General features: G+C 44.5%; 1 protein-coding gene across 6 annotated transcripts in view; it reads right to left on the bottom strand.

Annotated features, from left to right (window-relative positions):
* Positions 1 to 883: 883 nt before the first annotated feature.
* Positions 884 to 19,370, bottom strand: part of PPP2R5E (protein phosphatase 2 regulatory subunit B'epsilon) — a 261,379-nt gene continuing 242,892 nt past the window's right edge. For all 6 annotated transcript variants that reach the window (XM_029598137.1, XM_029598136.1, XM_029598133.1 and 3 more), the window contains one exon: positions 884 to 2,842. In XM_029598137.1, coding sequence (XP_029453997.1) covers positions 2,743 to 2,842 — 100 coding nt within the window. In that variant the 3' untranslated portion in view covers positions 884 to 2,742. The remainder of the gene's footprint in view (positions 2,843 to 19,370) is intronic.

The following is a 19,370-nucleotide window of genomic DNA, read 5'->3' as shown; positions in this document are numbered from 1 at the left end:
AAACAACACTATAAAAAGACCACAAATCCCCACTGCCTGGTTGCAAGAAGCTACTCAGAATGACAGTGTAGGTCCTGGTAACCAAGATACCAAATAAAGTATATAATTTAACAACTCCAAGGTGCATTGTTAAATTTGGATGATTTGACAGATAACGTGAGTGCTACATTATTTCTACTGCAAGTATTTCTCCATTGTCCCTGCTCTACAGTTGTTATAGTCCACCAGTTACTGTATGTAACAAGATGCAACACAATAAAAATACCATTTTGTCTCAATATGTTAAAAAATCCTTATAAAGACCAGTCAGAAAGAAAAGTATGGGGTATTTCTTAACTCAACACTTCAGGATACTGTAAATTTTGCAGGTAGCATCTCACGTTAAATGTGCTGACAATTTCTCATAAATACAATGTCCCATTTAAAAGACCCTAAATTATTAATGCTTCAACTCTCAAAAATGGGAAGAGATATATAAAAATGTCACATATTTTTATGTAATATGTAGTAGTTACAAGGCAGAGAAAATTCAACCACAGTGGTTTGAGGTTCTCCCCCACCTCAAACTACTTACATTTTGTAAAATTATTGAATCATGGGTTTCAGTCCTTCAGATCAAAAGGAGGTTAACTGTAGAGAAAAACTTACAAAATGCTGGCAAAGGCATGAATGCAATTATAATCTGGAATATTGACAGGTCTGCCCAAGGGCTGTGGTGTGATTTGAATATATCTATCTTGTCATATTTTAGCCTCCATTTTTATCCAGCACATTTAAAATTAAACAATTTCTTCCATGACCATCTCTATCAAACAGATACAGAATACCAATGACAATTTTCCTCTTGAAGGTATTTCAATTAATCTCATTAAACCATGCTATGTTGGTGATGCATATGACTAGTTTACTGCTGTTTTATCAATTAACAGTGTCAAGTTGATTGCCTTTTTTTTTTAAACAAAGTTGTAGAGAGTTTACAATATCCATATGCGGCAGGAACCACGTATACAAATTAGAAACTGGTAATCCTGAAACAGAAGTTGGCAAAGGGAGCAGAAGTCCATTTTTTTCGTACTTGAAAATGAAATTTAAAAAATTGTCTGTGGCATATTTAAAAAGTTAAGCAGAAAAATATAGAAGCCAGTATTCATAGTCTACTTTTATAAGTGCCAACAACTGTTACTGAAAATAATTGAACATAGAATGCTGAGTTGATGTTTCAGGATTACCAACTCACCGTTGTCATACTTTTTTTTTGCGTTTGAAACAGTTCAAAAACATCCTGGAAAAAATAAATCCTCAAACACATATCTGGCGGTATTTAATAATGCAACAGCATTAGCAAAATATATACTGTACACAGCTTTCAGTACTTCATCCACCTAGGATATCCAACCCCACTTTTTAAAATACAAAGCAGATAGCTACTAATGCATACTTACAGTACAGCCCTCTTTTGTTTAAACAATTTGGTCACAATGCACCTTTGATATAAAAGCATTTTTAAACTTTATTATTAATACTCAGGACAATAGGAATTTCCAGAATTGTTTTCAGTAGCACGTGTAGAACCACTTTTGGTAACAAATACAGTAGTTAAGAATGAGCATCCGGACAGAATGCAGAAGTATGTTATTCAGAATTTTTCCAGCTAAAAACATAAAGCTGGCACTGTGATGTACAACAGGACTAGAGTCTACAAAACCACTGTAATATGGTTTTCAGAGGCTACATCCTCTTTTGCTGGAATACTTTATAAATACATGTTATAAAATAAGGCAACAACTCCAAACAGTCCAAAACTGTTTGCTCAACTCTTTTCCCAATTCGATCCGCAACCCCCGGGAGAATTTTTTTTTCCCCATCACTGTACTGTTTAGTGTGTCTTTATTACTTCAAAATGATCCAATAAAATTTAGAGTGTACTAGTGGCTAAAATATTAGTTACTAAAACTGCTCTGGTATGAGCATCCAATCATAGTTCATTAATACTGGTTAGGTACTCTATAGTGTTACCAGTCCCTGCTTTGAAGCATTTTAGAAATGAGTTCAATACAAAGTGTCAAACACACTTCTCGTCCCTACTTTTTCACTCAGAGTTTTATGCCCCAAAATAAAATTAAAAAGATGCACTGGTCCTGGATTGGTGTACAAAACATGCTCACATCAGTAACAAGCAGTTTCAGGGCCCTGTCATTTCCACGGCCCAGCTCCACATGGAAATTCAACTCTTGAAGATGTGCAAAAGGAAAATATCAAATTACAGAAAAGTTATCCAGAGAAGGAGGATGCTAGACAAACTCATCAGGAAGTGACAGTGTTCTCTTCTTTTTACTATAAATAGATTTAACAGTTCAGCAGAAAGACAAGCTAAATTTAATAAGATTGTTCACATTTGAAAGTTGTATCATACTCTCTGCTAAATGATAAATAAGGAACTCTTGACAATGGTATTTTGACATAGCAATTTTCATCAACAGATCTTTGAAGACTGGTTTTAAAGAAGGGTTAAAACAATGATTATGTTTGCAAAGTTCATAGAAGTCCATCTACTGTCCAAACTTTGGATTAAAGTCCATATTTTGTTTTCCTTTACTTAGAGACAGGTATATACAGTGCTGTTGTAATAATGAAACAAATGTGAAATCTACTGTAAAGTTGCACAATACAGAAAACTGTTGCTCCATCTCCTACTACATAAATATGTGACTCCACAGGTTAAGAAGGCTGCTGCTTCCTCTGTTAAGTTGGAATTATCCCATCACTTCTAAGTCCTCTCTTTAACTCCAAATCTTCTAGTTTTTTCCATAGCTCTTCTCGTTCCTTTTCTTTTTTCTTCTCACTGCCATATCAAACAAAATACAGTATTATTAACAAGGCCGGCTTACAGCGTGATATTCTAAACATTTTTACTTGTGCACTCACTTTCATTCATGTTTAACTTTACTTTTAAACAACTTGATTTTCAAAGCAACTTATGTGCATAAAACCAATTTATGCACACAAGTGGCACTTTGGGGGGGGGGGGGGGGGAGTAAAGCGCAGTTGCTTACCTGTAACAGGTGTTCTCCTAGGACAGCAGGATGTTAGTCCTCACAGATGGTGACATCATCAGATTGATCTTGGGACAGAAAACATTTGTCAAAGTTTCTAGAAGCTTTGACTGGCACACTGAGCATGCCAGGCATGCCACTATCTGCGCGTCCACGCAAGGTCCCCCTTCAATCTCGTAACAGAGAAAAAATACGAGCGAAAAAATAAAACAACAAAATGCAGGACAACCCAACTGCATGGGGCGGTGGGCAGGTTTCCTGAGGCTAGCATCCTGCTGTCCTAGGAGAACACCCGTTACAGGTAAGCAACTGGCTTTCTCCTAGGACAAGCAAGATGGTAGTCCTCACAGATGGGTGAATACCAAGCTCCAGACCGCTCCTGACCATAACTGTGCATAACAGGCACCAAACTAGGTGCCAATGGGCACAATAATAACTGTGTTGCTGTTGGTAACACAGGGAGACAGCCTGAATCAAAGAATGGGCCCTAGGCAGGAAGAGTTGAGTTTAAATCTGAAAGAGGTTGTGAAGGACAGATTGGCCGAAAACACTGTCTTGTTGACCATCCTTGTCCAAGCGGTAGTGGGCAGTGAACGTGTGCAGGGAGCTCCATGTCACTGCCCAGCAAATGTTGGCGACGGGAACCACCTGCAGGTGGGCTAATGACGTTGCCATGGCCCTCACAGAGTGAGCTTTGATTCAGCCTCCAAGCTGAAGGCCCACTTGTGCATAGCAGAAGGTGATGTAGTCTGCTAGCCAGTTAAACAGAGTCTGTTTGCCCACCGCAACTCCCAGCCTATTGTTATCGAAAGAAACAAAGAGTTGAGTGGATTGCCTGAAACCTGCTGTGCCTCCAAATAGAAGGCCAAAGCCCTCTTGCAATCCAATGGATGAAGAGTATGTTCCCCTGGATGGGAATGAGGTCTTGGAAAGAAGATGGGCAGAAAAATGGACTGATTGATGTAAAATCAGTTACAACCTTAGGCAGGAACTTGGGATGCATACGCAGGACCACACGATCATGAAAGAATTTCGTGTATGGTGGGTATGTAACTAAGGTCTGAAGCTCACTAACTCTATGATCCGAAGTGATCATCACTAGGAATATAACCTTCCAGGTGAGGAACTTCAGGTTGAAGGAGCGCAAGGGCTCAAAAGGATGCACGAGCTGTGCCAGGATGATGTTGAGGTCCCAGGACACAACAGAAAGCTGAAGAGGGGGCTTTAGCTGAAGCAGACCCCTCAAAGTGACATAATATGGGCTGAATCGATATGGGGGTGCCAGCAATACCTCGATGGTACACACTAACCGCACTTAGATGAACCCTGACTGTGGTGGTTTTAAGCCCAGACTCGGAAAGGTGCCACAAATAGTCCAAGAACCTGGGAAGGGAGCATGTGAATGGATCTAAGCCATGTCCCTCACACCAGACGGAGAACCTCTTCCATTTCAACCTGTAAGACTTCCTGGTGGAAGGCTTTCTGGAAGCCACCTGCACCTGGGAGACGTTTTCCGAGAGGTTCAGGGCCTGAAGGACTAGGCACTCAACATCCAAGCTATCAACGCTAACACCCAGAGGTTCAGACGGCACAGGGTGTCCTTATTCTGTGTTATCAGATCAGGTGCGGTCCCCAGTTTGATGGGATCGCTGATCGACAGGTCCTGAAGGAGATGGCCATTAGGGCGCCACAAGGATCATTGTCCCTCGGTCCTGATGGAGCTTCAGGAGAATCTTCAGGAGGAGTGGAAGGGTAGGGTACATATATAGGTGATCCCTGCCCCAATGAAGGGTGAAGGCATCAGAGGCTGGATGGCCGTCCCATGCGAAAAGGGAGCAAAAACTGCTCGCCTTGTAGTTATATGGGGAGACAAAAAGATCCACATCCGGGGTCCCCCCACTGGTGGAATATCCAGGCCATCACATCCGGGTTCAGAGACCACTTGTGCTGCTGAAAACAGCGGCTTAGGCAGTCTGCCAGCACGATCAGCGTCCCAGGTAGGAACGCTGCTCGCAGAGACATCCCCTGCGACACAGTCGAGGATCAGATCTGTACTGCCTCCTGACAGAGGAAGAACGACACCATGCCTCCTTGCTTGTTGATATACCAGATTGCGACTTGATTTTCTGTCCGAATCAGGACTGCTTTGTGGGACAACCGGTCTCGCAATGCCCGAGGGTGTAACGAATGACACGAAGCTTTAAGAAGTTTATCTGGCAGAAAGCTTCCTGAGGGAGCCAGTGGAGGTGTGTGGAGGCCATCCACATGGGTTCCCCAGCCCTGAGGAAAGGCATCGGTTGTAAGAACCACTTGAGGGGGGAAGCTTGGAAGGGAATCCCTTGCTCAGACTAGAGAGATTCTCCCACCAGGACAGAGAGATCTTCAGAGGTTGTGTCATGGAGACTCGAGCCTCGAGGTCCTGGGATGCCTGCTGCCATTGTGACCGCAATGTCCATTGTGCTCTGCGCATGCAAAGCCAGGCTAATGGGGTAACATGGACTGAGGCTGTCATATGGCCTAACAAGCAAAGAAGAAGGTGGGCACTTACATTCTGACTGCTGCGCACCAAGGTTGCCAACGAAGGTAGGGCAAGGGCCCGATCACAGGGCAAGAACGCCTTCGCCCTGTCTAAACTGGCTCCTATGAAGTCCAGCTGGGGAGATGGGCAGAGGTGGGATTTCGGGTAGTTGATGACAAAACCCAGAGATTGCAGTGCCTGCATCGTCAGAGCCAAAACCAGGACTTGTGCGGGGGTCGCTTTTGACCAACCAGTCCTCCAGGTATGGGAAGACGTGCACTGCAAGGCACCTAAGATGCACTGGCACCACTGCCAAGCACTTGGTGAAGACACAAGGGGCTGAGGCCAAACCAAAAGGCAGCACACCCTGTACTGGAAGTGAGCCTTCCCCACCACAAAGTGAAGATGGCAATGTGGATGTAGGCGTCCTTGAGATCGAGGGAGCAGAGCCAGTCTCCTCTTTTGAGAAGGGGAATTAGAGTGCCCAGAGAAACCATCTTGAACATTTCTCTTCTGAGGAATTTGTTCAACGCCCTGAGATCGAGGATGGAGTGCAAGCCCCCAGTCCAATTTGGTATGAGGAAGCACCTTGAACAGAATCCTCTGCTCTGACGACAATGGATAGGCTCTACAGCTCCCGCTGTGAGAAGGGCGAATAGCTCTGTCCAAAGTATAAACTGCTGGGCGGACAAACCCCATGATGGACATGGGGGAGAGTCCCCTGGGATCTTTCTGAAATTTAGTCGATACATCTGGCGAACTATAGTAAGGACCCAGTGGTTAGAAGTGATGGTCGACCCAGTGGTGGGCAAAGCAGAGAAGTCTTCCTCAACATCTAGTGACAGGAGTACGACTCGGTGTCCCATGCTCCCTCACCTCCAGTCAAAAGCCCGTATCCGGGGGCCTGTTGGGGGGGCCGGCTTGGGTCTAGGCACTCGCTGTTGATGGGAGCGGCCTCTGGAGCTAGCACAGGGCATGTGAGTTGGGGGGGGGGTGGTAATATTTCCGCTGCCGATAAAAGGACTTCCTGGAGCTTGGTCTGGAAGATTTCCTGACAGAGGATGGAGGATCTGAAGCACTACTGGAGAGTTGTTGAAGGGTTTCATGGTGATCCTTCAACTGGGCTACTGCATCTCTGACTTTATCCCCGAAAAGATTTTCACCTGTACATGGGAAGTCAGCCAACTTCTCTTGCACTTCTGGTTGGAGTTTGGAAGCACGGAGCCAGGCCATCCTACGGGCGCCAATGCCCACGGCAGCCACCCTGGCTACCGTTTCAAAAACATCATAGGGGGATCTCACCTCGTGTTTCCCAGCCTCGAGACCCTGCTGTACAACAGTGGAGAACGATTCCTGCTGCTGTTGTGGCAGCCGTTTTGCTAGATCCTGGACCTGTTTCCGCAGGTTTCGGTTGTACTGGGTGATGTACAACTGGTAGGAAGTGATACGAGCGATGACCATAGTGCCCTGAAAAACCTTCCTACCCAAAGCATCCAGCTCCCTATGTTCCCACCCCGGAGGGGCAGAGGCATGGGTGTGGGAGCAGTTGGCCTTTTTGAGAGTGGACTCCACTACCAAAGACTGGTGAAGGAGATGATGCCTCTCAAAACCTAAGGCTTGCTATACTAGGTAGGTGGAATCCCCCTTTCTATTCACAGGAGAAATGGATATCGGGTGCTCCCTCCAAAGGAGAAGATCCTTAAAGATGTCATGAATGGGAACATCCACTATCTCCCTAGGAGCATCTCCTCTGAGAGAAGCTGGAAGGGGATAGCGTTGGCCATGGCCCTGACAAAACCCGCAAAGGAGAGGACCTCTGGAGGAGACCGATGCCTTTCCTCTGGTGGCGAAGGCTCCGACAGGGGGTTGTCAGAGATCTCAGAAGAAGACTGAAGAATCATCCCCCCCCCCCCCATGGATTGAAGGACCTTCTTCCTCATTGAGGCCATCGTGGGACCTGCACTGGTGAGGCATGTGTAAATCCCTGGCCCTTGGCTCTGAGGGTCTCGTAGGCATAGAGAGAATCGACGGTCCCGGCGAGAACGGGGTATCAGAGGCCACTGGAGGCCTGAGGGTCCAGGCAAAGGCTCGGGGAACCGAGGCTTCGGGACCATGGCACCAGACATGTCTTCCTCCTTAGAGGACCCAATGATAGGGGTTGGTCCTGAGGGGAGCATCAGTGACCGCTGGGGAACCAAAGGTCCCTCAGGTAATGGCTGTGTCAGGAAGGCGCCAAGTAGGATGTCCAGATGCTCAAGCAGGGGCACCAGGATAGACGCAAGGCTCTGGCACTGGTATGGGGGCCAGTGGCAGGGGCGGCTCAATGCTCTGTGGAGCTTGGAGCACCACACTCTGCAGCCTGTGGTCCAACTCCTCCTGAAAGTCTGGTGAGGACAGGACTGAGGGAGGGGGACAAGGCGTCATCGGTGTCTCCTGGGACTCCTGGGTCTATTGGAGGATGGGGCCTCCGAATCATGAGGTCGCTTCGGTGGTGGTACGGCAGCCGCCGGTACCACACTGGAACCGGAGCCATGCGCTGATGGTGACTGGTGTCGATGCTTGCGGGATCTCCCATGGTGCTCGGCCCGGTTTTTCTCTGGCGCCAAGGAGGCAGAGGATCCTGACGTTCTGGAAAGTGGCAAGACCGTGGAGGTCAGGTCACTATCCCCTTGGTCTTTAGATGATGTCGCCAGGGGTGTGGAGAGAAGGGGAGCATATCAAGCATTTCCCCCTGACCAGTGGGTGTCGATGACTCCAATGCAGGCGTGGATGGAGTAGAGTTTTTGGAACCAAAATGTTTCTCCATTTTATCGAGCTCAGCACGACAGCCCCTGGGGGTCATCTGATCACACAGTGACACCCTTGGATGTCGTGCGATGCCCCTAGGAAGAGGAAGCAAACCTCATGGGGATCCATGATGGGCATAGTCCGTGGGCACTGGGGGCACCAACGGAAGCCAGATGACGTCATGAAAAATAGCCGGCACGTGGTCGATGACCGGGGGCCACCAAGAAGTGGGGCACCGGGAATCAATCGCAAAGAAAGGAGGAAAAGTTTTACCTACTGTGCAGAGGAGATATACCGACTGGCGAAGGGGGACCAGACGATGGAACGGGAGAAAATGTATTTATTTATTTTATTTAAGCATTTTTATATACCGAGTTTCACTGGGAACATCACCTCGGTTTACAGGTTTAGAGCACGAAAAAGGAAGATGAAGCACAGTTCCAAAAAAACCGCGAGGCAACTGCATAGTGGAAAAAGAGAGCCTGAAGGGGGGACCTTGCGTGGACGCGTGGATAGTGGCATGCTCGGTGTGCCAGTAAAAACGTCTAGAAACTTTGACATAAGTTTTCTGTGCCGGGCTCCATCTGATGCTGTCACCGTCTGTGAGAACTACAATCCTGCTTGTCCTAGGACAAAAGCATGCACTAAATCCCATTCCATGCGTACTTTTACCCACATTAGAAAGAGGTATTCTGGGGGTTGGGGGAGTCAGAGCTAGGTAAGGAAAGTAATTATGCACATATTTTCAGGTTTTGAAAGTATGCATATAAATGTACCCACAGAAAGTTACACTGCTCAGGACCAGGTGGATTTTCCTGAGCATACTGTATGTGTACCCTTGGAATGGGGACACCCACAAATTTTCAAAGCAGATTTGTGTGCACAAGTCTGCTTTGAGGATTCAGTCTAAAAGCTGCAGGTTTTAGCCTGCATGAACTAAAAGTCCCCGCAGATGCTAGCCCCTCATAGGCTGTTTGTCAATTGCATTCTCTGTGTACAATCTTGGCATTCCAAATCTAGGGCTAGCATGGCTGGAGAGTGGCATTGAGTTGACAAGTAAATGTTTCAATTAAGGAGGATGGTGGTACAAAGAGATGCTAATTAGGGACTAAGCTGAGACCCTCTAATCTCATTTTCATTGGGGACCAATTGTGAATCTGAAGCCAGGTTTGAAAGTGAAAGGTTCTAGTATTAAATCAATAGGATTAATAATTACAGATACTTAATGTTTTAGTGGACCAAACATCTAACATCATCAGGAAATGTCTCTTTTGAACTGTGATATAAAAAAAATTACTCTTTTTATGTATTTCATCTATTAGATTTGATACATATACATGTGATCTAAGAAGCATCTTAAAATCAGAACACCAACAGAATGCTTGTAATTCAGAAAATGTCAGCAGTGTTTTTATATACTTTTTTCTTGAAAATAATTACATTCATAAGGATAACAGCAGTAGCTGATTGAAAACAGCATGTAAAGAGAGTCAGAAATGTAATTGATATAGCTGAAGGGCTATAGCCTTATAAGAATAAGACTAGTAATATCTATATACTGTATGTTGAAATATATATTTGTTTTACTGGCTCAAAGAGAAATTAGTTCTTACCTGAGAATTTCCTTTCCTTGAGTCCAGCCAGATCAGCCCATTATGCATATCCACCAACCAGCAGATGGAGATAGAGATTAATAGGCTTGCTGATGTCACCTTACATAGGCTCTTGTGCTGCCCACAGCCTGCTAGTATCCTATAACTAGCTAAGAATAACATACTAAAAACAAACTTCTCTCTCCCCACCAAATCAGGGGATTTCCAAGGGAGAATAACAAACAAACATACCAATAAAACTATACAACTAGGATAAATAAATTAATATCCCCTTACCTTATCCATTGAAGGTTTGATTAACATTATATATACACTTTCTGAAAAGAAATAACCATAGAATATCACACATTTGGCAGATAAGGGAGGGTCCTTGACTGGTTTGACTGGACTCAAGGAAAGAAAATTATCAGGCAGGAACTAATTTCTCCTTCCTCTTCATCCAGCCAGAACAGTCCAAATGCATGAGATATATCCAAACTATACCCGAGTGAGCAGGACAGTGTCAAACCCACTCTCAAAACCTCTGAACCAAAGGATGCTTAATCTCTGGTTCAAACGTCAAGATGAAAGTATCACAAAAGAATGCAAGGAAGACCATGTTTATGCTTTCTAATACTTCAGTGATAAAACCAACTAAAGTCTGACCCAAGAAACTGCTTGCATCCTGTTTGGGAATGGTAGTTCTCTAACTATGTAGGCTGCACTTATGACTTCTTTAAATCAGCACGCCGATGAAGCTTTCAGAGCCAAGTTCCTCTTAAATGACCACACATGGAGGATAAAGATGATCCAATCCCCTAAACCATTCATTAACTTAATTCCACAATAAGACGCTCCATACATGCAAGGAATGGTGTAGCAAATACACTTCCCCACACAACTCTCTACGGAAGGCAGAAAGAAAGACACTCTACCCAACTAAGGTTAAAAAGAAAATCATCTTTGGAAGGCACACCGAATTTGTACAAATCTGTACCATCTCCTTTGAAAGACCAAGACAGACTCTCTGCATGAACGAGTTTACAGCTCAGAAATTCACCTGAGTAGATTGCCACTAGCAACTCAGCAAAAAAACCCCAAAAAAACCACCTTCTTTAAAGTGTTCAAAAGAAGTACCCACCAGAAAGGATATCACTACATTCAAATTCCAAGACTGGTGGGTCTACATATTTCATTCCTCACAGGGAATGAGAAAACTCTGGATGAGAGGCTAAAGGCATACCCTGAACAAAACCTCTGAAACACACAATGTCACTATTTGCACTTTCAAGAAACTGAGAAATAGAACTTTATCCAACTACCTTGCAAAAAAAAAAAAGGTAAATGGAAGGTATAAAAAGCCTTCTATTTAAAAAAAACCTGCTTAGCACCATATAAATCTTAAAAAGTACACCTAACCCCAAAATATACCTGGGATGTAGAACTTTCCAGAGAAGGCAACAAGGTATCCACCATTTTTTGAGAATATCCTTTCTTGCTTAAACAAGACCTTTCATGGGCCAGGCAGCAAAACAGAATTGAATCAGATCCCCATGAAACTCCAACCCCTGATTCAGGAAACCTGAGTTCCGAGGTAAAGAGAGGGAATTTTCATCCAGCAGCTAGAATAGAACTGCAAAACCAAGGCCGCTTTTACCAGCTGAATGCTACCAAAGCTACTGACCCTCAAAATCCAGAGATCTTCTGCAGGAGACGAAGTAGTTGCCACTCTGGCTAAGGCTTAACTAGTAAACATCCTCAAAAAAAAAAAATGCAATTTTTATATAAAGCTTGCACAATGAGTTAGTGCCGAGAAAACCTCAAGAAATTTCTTATAAAGTAAGGACAGTCATAAAACTCCGTGGATGCTGGAACAAGTTTTTCTTGTTTCCAGTATTTTCACACCTTAGCTCTTAAATAATCATTGGTCCAGTATAGTGCAAACACCATTTTTTTAAGGAATTTTTTATGCTCATAAAATTAATGATAAAAAGCATACTTCCCATTAATTATGCCTGACATGATATCATGTTTCAAACCACTGCTTCAGGGGCTTCTTGTTCGTAACAATGCTATCGGTCTGTTTCACGTTGTCATGAACAGAGGTTTCCTTTATAGTTGACAGATTGAACTTCTTGTCAGGCAGCCACGAAGACTGAACAAAGGCATCCAGCCTGGACAAGTCTCTTTCTCTTCTTCTGCTGAAAAATCTTTACTCCTGAGGGAATTCTGAGCACAGAAACTTAAAATTCTGCATACTTTATATTGGTCAAAACAACACAATATACATGACGGTCTTTAAGTAATTAATTTAAAAAGTAATACAGAAAAAAGTTATTAAAGATGCAGAGTTTTAAATATTTTGAGCAGAATTTCCCTAGAAGTTCACTGTAAGAGGGTCCCTTCCACCCTCTCTCCCTATTCCCCTGGCCAGTCTCCTTTCACTTTGCCCTCTCAGACCCCCCAACTCCTCCACCTGCCACTATCTCTCCCCACTCTCTCTCTCTAAGCTCAACCCCTTCCACTCTATCTTCATTCCCAACGTTTGAGCCACTTAGTACTGCCCTCACACAGGCTCTTTCTGTCCCTCCCTTCTCTCTCTCTCTCTCACACACACACACACTCAGGCTCCCTCTCTCTCTAGTGCACATATACATCCTCTTATACAGGCTTCCTCTCTCTCTTGCGTACACACCCACATGGGCTCCCTTTCTCTCTCATGCATACAACCTCACACAGGCTACTTTTGTCTCACTTACACACCCCTGCACACTGGCTCCTTCTCTCTCTCTCAAACACATCCCTTCACACAAGCTCTCTTTCTCTCACACACACACACACACAACCTCACACAAGCTCCCTCTCTCTCAAACAAACAAGCAGCCTCACTCCCTCATGTACACACAATCCCGTTTTCACACACACCAGGACCCAATCTCTCACACATATACAACACTCCTTCACAATCTCCTCACATAGGCTTCCTCTCTCTGGCACCCACATCCATGCACCCTCACACATGCTTTCTCTCACCCCCTCCACAGGCTTGTAGTCTTTTACACACACACACACACACACACACACACACCCCCTGCTACAGAGTCACTCTGACCGTGGCCTACATCATCTTCGCAATGAGCGGGACGGGCTCCGCTTGCAGCATGCTAGGGCCTGCTCCAGCTTCACTGTAAGCAGGATAGGCTCCACTTGCGGCATGACGGGGCCTGTTCCATTTTCAACAAATTCTGTGCAGAAAATGGAAAACTCTCCCAGTTTTGGAATGTCCTCTTGCAATTTCTCACAATCCTCCTGTGATTTAACAACTTTGAATAATTTTGTGTCATCTGCAAATTTGATCACCTCACTTGTTGTTCCCATTGCCAGGTCGTTTATAAATATATTGAAATATATATATATATACATATATAAATATATTAAAAAGGGGTGGTCCCTTTTTCCATTGGGAATATTTACAATTTAGCCCTACTCTCTGTTTTCTCTCTTGGCAATCCACAATAAGACACTGCTCTCTATCCCATGAATTTTTAATTTCCTAAGAAGTCTCTCATGAGGGATTTTGTCAAATGCTTTGAGGAAATCCAGCTACACTATGGGCTAGATTTTAAAAGCCCTGCGCCGGCGCGCCTATTTTGCATAGGCCGCCGGCGCGCGCAAAGCTCCGGGACGTGCGTAAGTCCCGGGGCTTCGTAAAAGGGGTGGGAGGGGACGTGGGAGGGGGTGGGTCCGGGGGCATGGCGATGGTTCAGGGGCGGGCCAGGAGGGTGGCCCCGAGTCCGCCGGCACTGCGGCCTGTGCCGGGGGATGCCTAAGCTGCGCACGCAAGTTATGCCTGCTTCAAGCAGGCATAACTTGCACAACAAAAGGTGTGGGGGGGGGGGGGGGGGGGTGGGGTAGATAGGGGAAGGGAGGGTGGGGGGACACGAAAGGAAAGTTCCCTCCGAGGCCGCTCTGATTTCAGAGCGGCCTCGGAGGGAACGGAGGCAGGCTGTACAGCTTGACGTGCGCTGGCTGCCGATTTTGCGCAGCCTTGTGCGCGCTGACTCCGGATTTTATAAGATACGCGCGACTACGCACGTATCTTATAAAATCCGGGGTACTTTTTTAAGATCTACCTCTATATGAACTAGCTCAGCTTTATTCAAGTTTATTTACGCCCTCAAAAAAATGTAGCAAATTTGTGAGGCAAGACTTCCCTTGGCAAAATCCATGTTGTTTTGTCCCTGTAAACTATGCTTATCTATGTGTTCTGCAATTTTATTCTCAGTTCTTTCAGCACTCTGGGATGTATACCATCTGGTCCAGGTGATTTGCTACTCTTTAGTTTGTCAATTTGCCCTAGTACATTTTCCAAGTTCACTGAGATATGATGAAAGTCTCTTTCAGAAGATCTCACAGCCCGGGGTTCAGAACACTGTGGCTGAGAGTCTTGCTTGAACCTTCTCTACCCCAGATATGTGAAATACCAACAGTATTGTTAAGTATTTCTCCTCCCAGGTTACACATTATTATCATCTATGTTAACACCTGAGAGCTCTTGAATCTCCCCAATGAATTGCATATGCCACTTTCATGGCATTGTCCAACAAAATAAATAAGATCAATGCATGCAAACTTTGTAGGTGTCTACCAGAGTCAAACAGAGGCGGTTATCAATTGTGAATGTTAGCTTTATTCAAGAGCTTCATGTAAACAAAGCCAGTGCATCCATCTCAAGAAAACTTAAGTTTCCTGTTCTTGGGGAATAAGGGGAGACAGTCTCCCCTTTTCTTTTTTTCTGCAAGAAAACTTCTTTAAAACTGGCTTCAGGAGAATCCCATTCCAAAACAACCAAAAAATCCTTGATTGACTCAAATAATGAAAACCTCTAGTTGGCTCCTAGTCAAAATAGGTCTTGGGACCTTCCTCCGTTGTTCCCTCAGAATTATTTTTTGCACCCACAAAGAATGGAAAATTAAGGCAAACTGCTCTTCTGAAGAGGGAACCCACACGTACGCATGGTATAGGGCTTGCTGGGCATGCTCAGTATGCCAAGTCAAGATCTGGAAACTGACAGAAGTTTTCTGTGCCCGGCTCCATCTGATGATTTCACCCATGCGTGAGGTCTACCATCCTGCTTGTCCTTGGAGAAAACTGTGGATCACTAGCATTTGAAGCAAGACAGATTGCTTACACATAGCTACATCCAATGTTTGGCCATGAGGAACAACAGGCATGGAACCTAAACTTGCCTAGAAGAAGTGGAAAAAGGCATTGGGGTCTATGGCAGATCCCACTTGCCGAACAACTCCATTAAATGACCTGGCAAGATGGAGTGTAAACAAGAATGCAAAAGCATGAAATTGCTACCTCCCAGTGGGATCACCAAGCCAAGACTCCGAGAAGAAAATGTTGAACTTTGACTGGAGCACACCCAATCCCTGTACTACTATGACAGAAATATACTCCCACCTGGTAGGATAAGTCCAGGCAAAAGGGATGCATATTAGCCAACCAATCAACCCATGAAAAGCCAAAGGTATTTCAACCAAGATTCTAGCCAAAAGCAGGGAAAGGATCATGTACTTTTCCTTGAAGCCAGAAGTTAAGACCTCTTCACCATGGCTTCTCCCTTGACATTCCTACTGGAAGCCAGAAAAAGTGAAGTAATATAAGGATGAAGACCCTGGTGTTACAGAACAAAGAAGGCGCCTTTAAGTTGTATAGACTGATGTTGGGTCATACCCCAGCTGTAGTAACCCCCCCCCCCCCACTGCTGTATGTCCAGTCAGGGAGCTTCAATACAGCCTGACAGTCCATAAGTCCAACTTCCTCTCAGTACACAAGTGGCAACATAGCAGAGTTAAACAAAACTCAGTACTAACCCTTGATGCCAGACAAGGGTGAGAACATCTGTGGATAAAACTGGAAGCCTCTCTGCTGAGAAACAGATACAGGAATGCTGCAAGAGTCAGCACTTGTGAAAATAGGGCTGCTTCTTCAACCTGGGAACCCAGAGGGTCCCAAATCAGATTCAGTCTGACCAGAACAGAGTGCTCACCCAATTGGCATAGAGCTTCAAGACCTACAGATAAAAATAACTCATTCTCCAACAGAATAATCTCATGGGTATATGAGATAGAACAAACATCTGCAAGGACAAGGACTCCTTTATCAGCCAACGAGCATGCACACTGTCAGAGTTGCACCTGAAAGAAGAGATAACACCTAAATGACTAAATGACTTCAACCCTTAGCAGTTTTCCTGGACTTGTTTTTACAACTATATGTCCGTGAATCACGATCTCATATACAAGATTCAACCCACGTTGCAGAAACTGGCTGCTCCTGGCACACTTCCTCCTGACATTTTATTGGTAAGTCTTGAATTAGAATCTCTCTACTCCAACATTCCATTACAGCCAATGCTGCAAGAGGTGAGATGTTGCCTTGAATTTCTTCAAACTCCTCAACGTGTTCTGGCTACCTTTTTGCAGATGCTGGCAAAACTCATATTGTGTGACTATTACTTTATTTTCATGTCTGACTATTATCAAAATGTTCCTTCTTATTCAAAAGTGACTAACACTGCTTCCCTGTGGGGACACAGATACTTGCTCTAAAATTGACCATTTCAGATTGTTAAAGCAGTGGTCCAGGTCCAAACAATGTTGGACTATAGGTACATGATTATTATCAAACACATGGCATCATCATGGGCTCACCTGTGGCCCCAGACGTAGCTAATCTTTACATCTCACGGTTTGAGGAACAAGTGTATATGGTCTCCTTTTTTCAATATATCTCATACTGAAGTTGTTGTATAGATGACATTCTTCATATGGACCAGTACAGAAGCCCATTTTCTAGTATTTCCCTCATGGTTAAACCAACAGGACTCTAATCCAAGGTTCACTTTGAGCTACAATCTTGAATAGATAATTGATCAATATGTCCAGAAAAGCTATCAGAACACCCAGCTGATTACTTCCCTGCACAGGAAAATCACTGAACGTAATAACCTGCTTCATTTTGAGAGCCACCATTCCAGACCGATCAGCTAGTTTCTACGGCTTCGACAAATCTGTTCAGATACCATAGACTTTCATCTATCTTCAGATCTTACTCACCGCTTTAGGGCCAGAGGACCTCCCCAGAAATCCATCAAACAAGCCAAACAGAGAGTGCAGTTCTCTGATCGTGACCAGTTACTAGAATACAAATCCAAACCCAATATGGACTGTCTTGTTTATGTTATGTGGTACTCCAATATGGCCGCTAAGACTGCTCGGTCAATCAGAAGACAGTGGAATATATTGAGTTTCCACAAAGTATTCCAGGAACCATCTATCATGTCTTACACCTGTGGTCTGAATATCTGAGAACGCATTGTGGGAGCAACCGTTCCACAGTCTTCTACACTTGATACCTTTTTACCTGATCACTATCCTTGCAATCAATGTGATATGTGTGGGTCTACCATCTCAGGTTTGTCAAGGCAACATCTGCATATAGGATGTACCATATACCAGCACCAATGTACTGACTGCAATTCCACAAATGTGATATACACTTTGGGGTAGATTTTCAAAGGGGTACGCACGTACGATACGCACGTACCCCCCGAAAACCTACCCCAAAACCCCCCTGTGCGCGCCAAGCCTATTTTGCATAGGCTCGGCGGCGCGCATAAGTCCCGGGGCTTGCATGGAGGGGCGTGCCACGAGTGATGCGGCGTTTCGGGGGTGGGTCCGGGGGCGTGGCACCGGCCCGGGGGCGTGGTCAAGGCCTCCAGACCAGCCCCCGGGTTGGGTGATGGCGCGCCAGCAGCCTGCTGGCACGCGCAGGCGTAAATCTGCCAACAAAGGTAGGGGGGGTTTAGATAGAGCCGGGGGGGTGGGTTAGGGAGGGGAAGGTGAGGGGAGGCAGAAGGAAAGTTCCCTCCGAGGCCGCTCCGATTTCGGAGCGGCCTCGGAGGGAACAGGCAGCGCGTGCTGGGCTCAGCACACGCAGGTTGCACAAATGTGCACCCCCTTGTGCGCGCCGACCCCGGATTTTATAAGATATGCGAGGCTATGTGCGTATCTTATAAAATCCAGCGTACTTTTATAAAATCTACCCCTTTGATTTGACCTTGCTCCAAATGGTATATTAATCATATTATTTTCTCCATCAGAATACGGCTCAGAGAATATCGCAACCGACTCAACACCTGTGTAATTCATGTACCTATAGTCCAACATTGTTTGGACCTGGATCACTGCTTTAACTATCTGAAATGGTCAATTCTGGAGTCACTTTTGAATAAGAAGGAACATTTTTGAATTTTTATTTTGCAGTCTACTGTACCTTTGGGCCTCAATGACAATCTACTGGTATATTTTATAGTTTTATTTCCATCATGCTTGTTTTTGTCTTGCCAGTTTGTCTGTTTACATGATTTGATTGACAGCTGCACTTCTGCACTTTATCTTTTAAAATAGCTGTTGCAGCTAGCTGCATTTACCAGTCCTCCCATTGATTTCTCTGTGATATGACATCTCCATTTTAATGTAAATAGTTTGTTAAGCTTCCTGCACAGGCATTTTAAAATCATCAAGATATAACATATACTTTTTCCATTCTAACAGAAGACAGCAGCATTTCATTTCAACAATGAAAATTCTCGTAACCAGGTTTAAACAGATGGCCCTTCCATCAGGATGATTTTAAGAATGGCTATCTAACACCGAGACCCCCCTGTTGAAGAAAAACTTTGAAATGCTATAGTGTCATGTTGGCGCTCCGATTATGCATACGCTAACTCCTTTTTGAGTTAAGCCAGACATTGGACATTGCATTAATGAGATATGTAATTATTGTTTGCATTAACTATTCCAAGTACTCCTGCTTGCAAGGACTGATTTTTTAAATTTATGTACCATGTTCTTGGATCTGACCACAGAATGTGGCTCTGAATGAAGTTTTATTTGCATAAAAAAATTCTTTAAATAATTGGATATTAGCAATGTAGTTTTGCACCACTCATGACCAATAATTACCCCAGAGAGCACAATATTGGGCATAAGTCATTGGATTACTCCATGTTGTCTAAGTGCCAAGATACGATGGTCAAATGTTTTTGCAATAATTTATTGTAAAAATATAATGACGGTATAGATTATTTTTCTAGTATATAATTTTTCTTACTATTGTAGTTCATTTTTTGAGGACTATTAGGGTCTGGGCAGGAAAGCCCTGATCCCGGAACCTCCTACTCTCTGTACATGAGTGGGAAACAGTCACCAACCTATGGAGAGATAGAGCGAAGATGACCCTTCTCACCACAGCATTCTATTGGTGACAGAGCAAGTCATTGGTGGCCAAACAGTTGAACACTACGGACATCCAGGGCTTTCAGGCGTAGGGACACCAGTAAAAGCA

The sequence above is a fragment of the Rhinatrema bivittatum genome, chromosome 4 (assembly GCF_901001135.1).
Source record: "Rhinatrema bivittatum chromosome 4, aRhiBiv1.1, whole genome shotgun sequence".
Lineage (NCBI taxonomy): Eukaryota > Metazoa > Chordata > Amphibia > Gymnophiona > Rhinatrematidae > Rhinatrema > Rhinatrema bivittatum.
The sequence above is the reverse complement of the archived record's forward strand: the minus strand, read 5'-3'. Positions and strand labels throughout refer to the sequence as shown.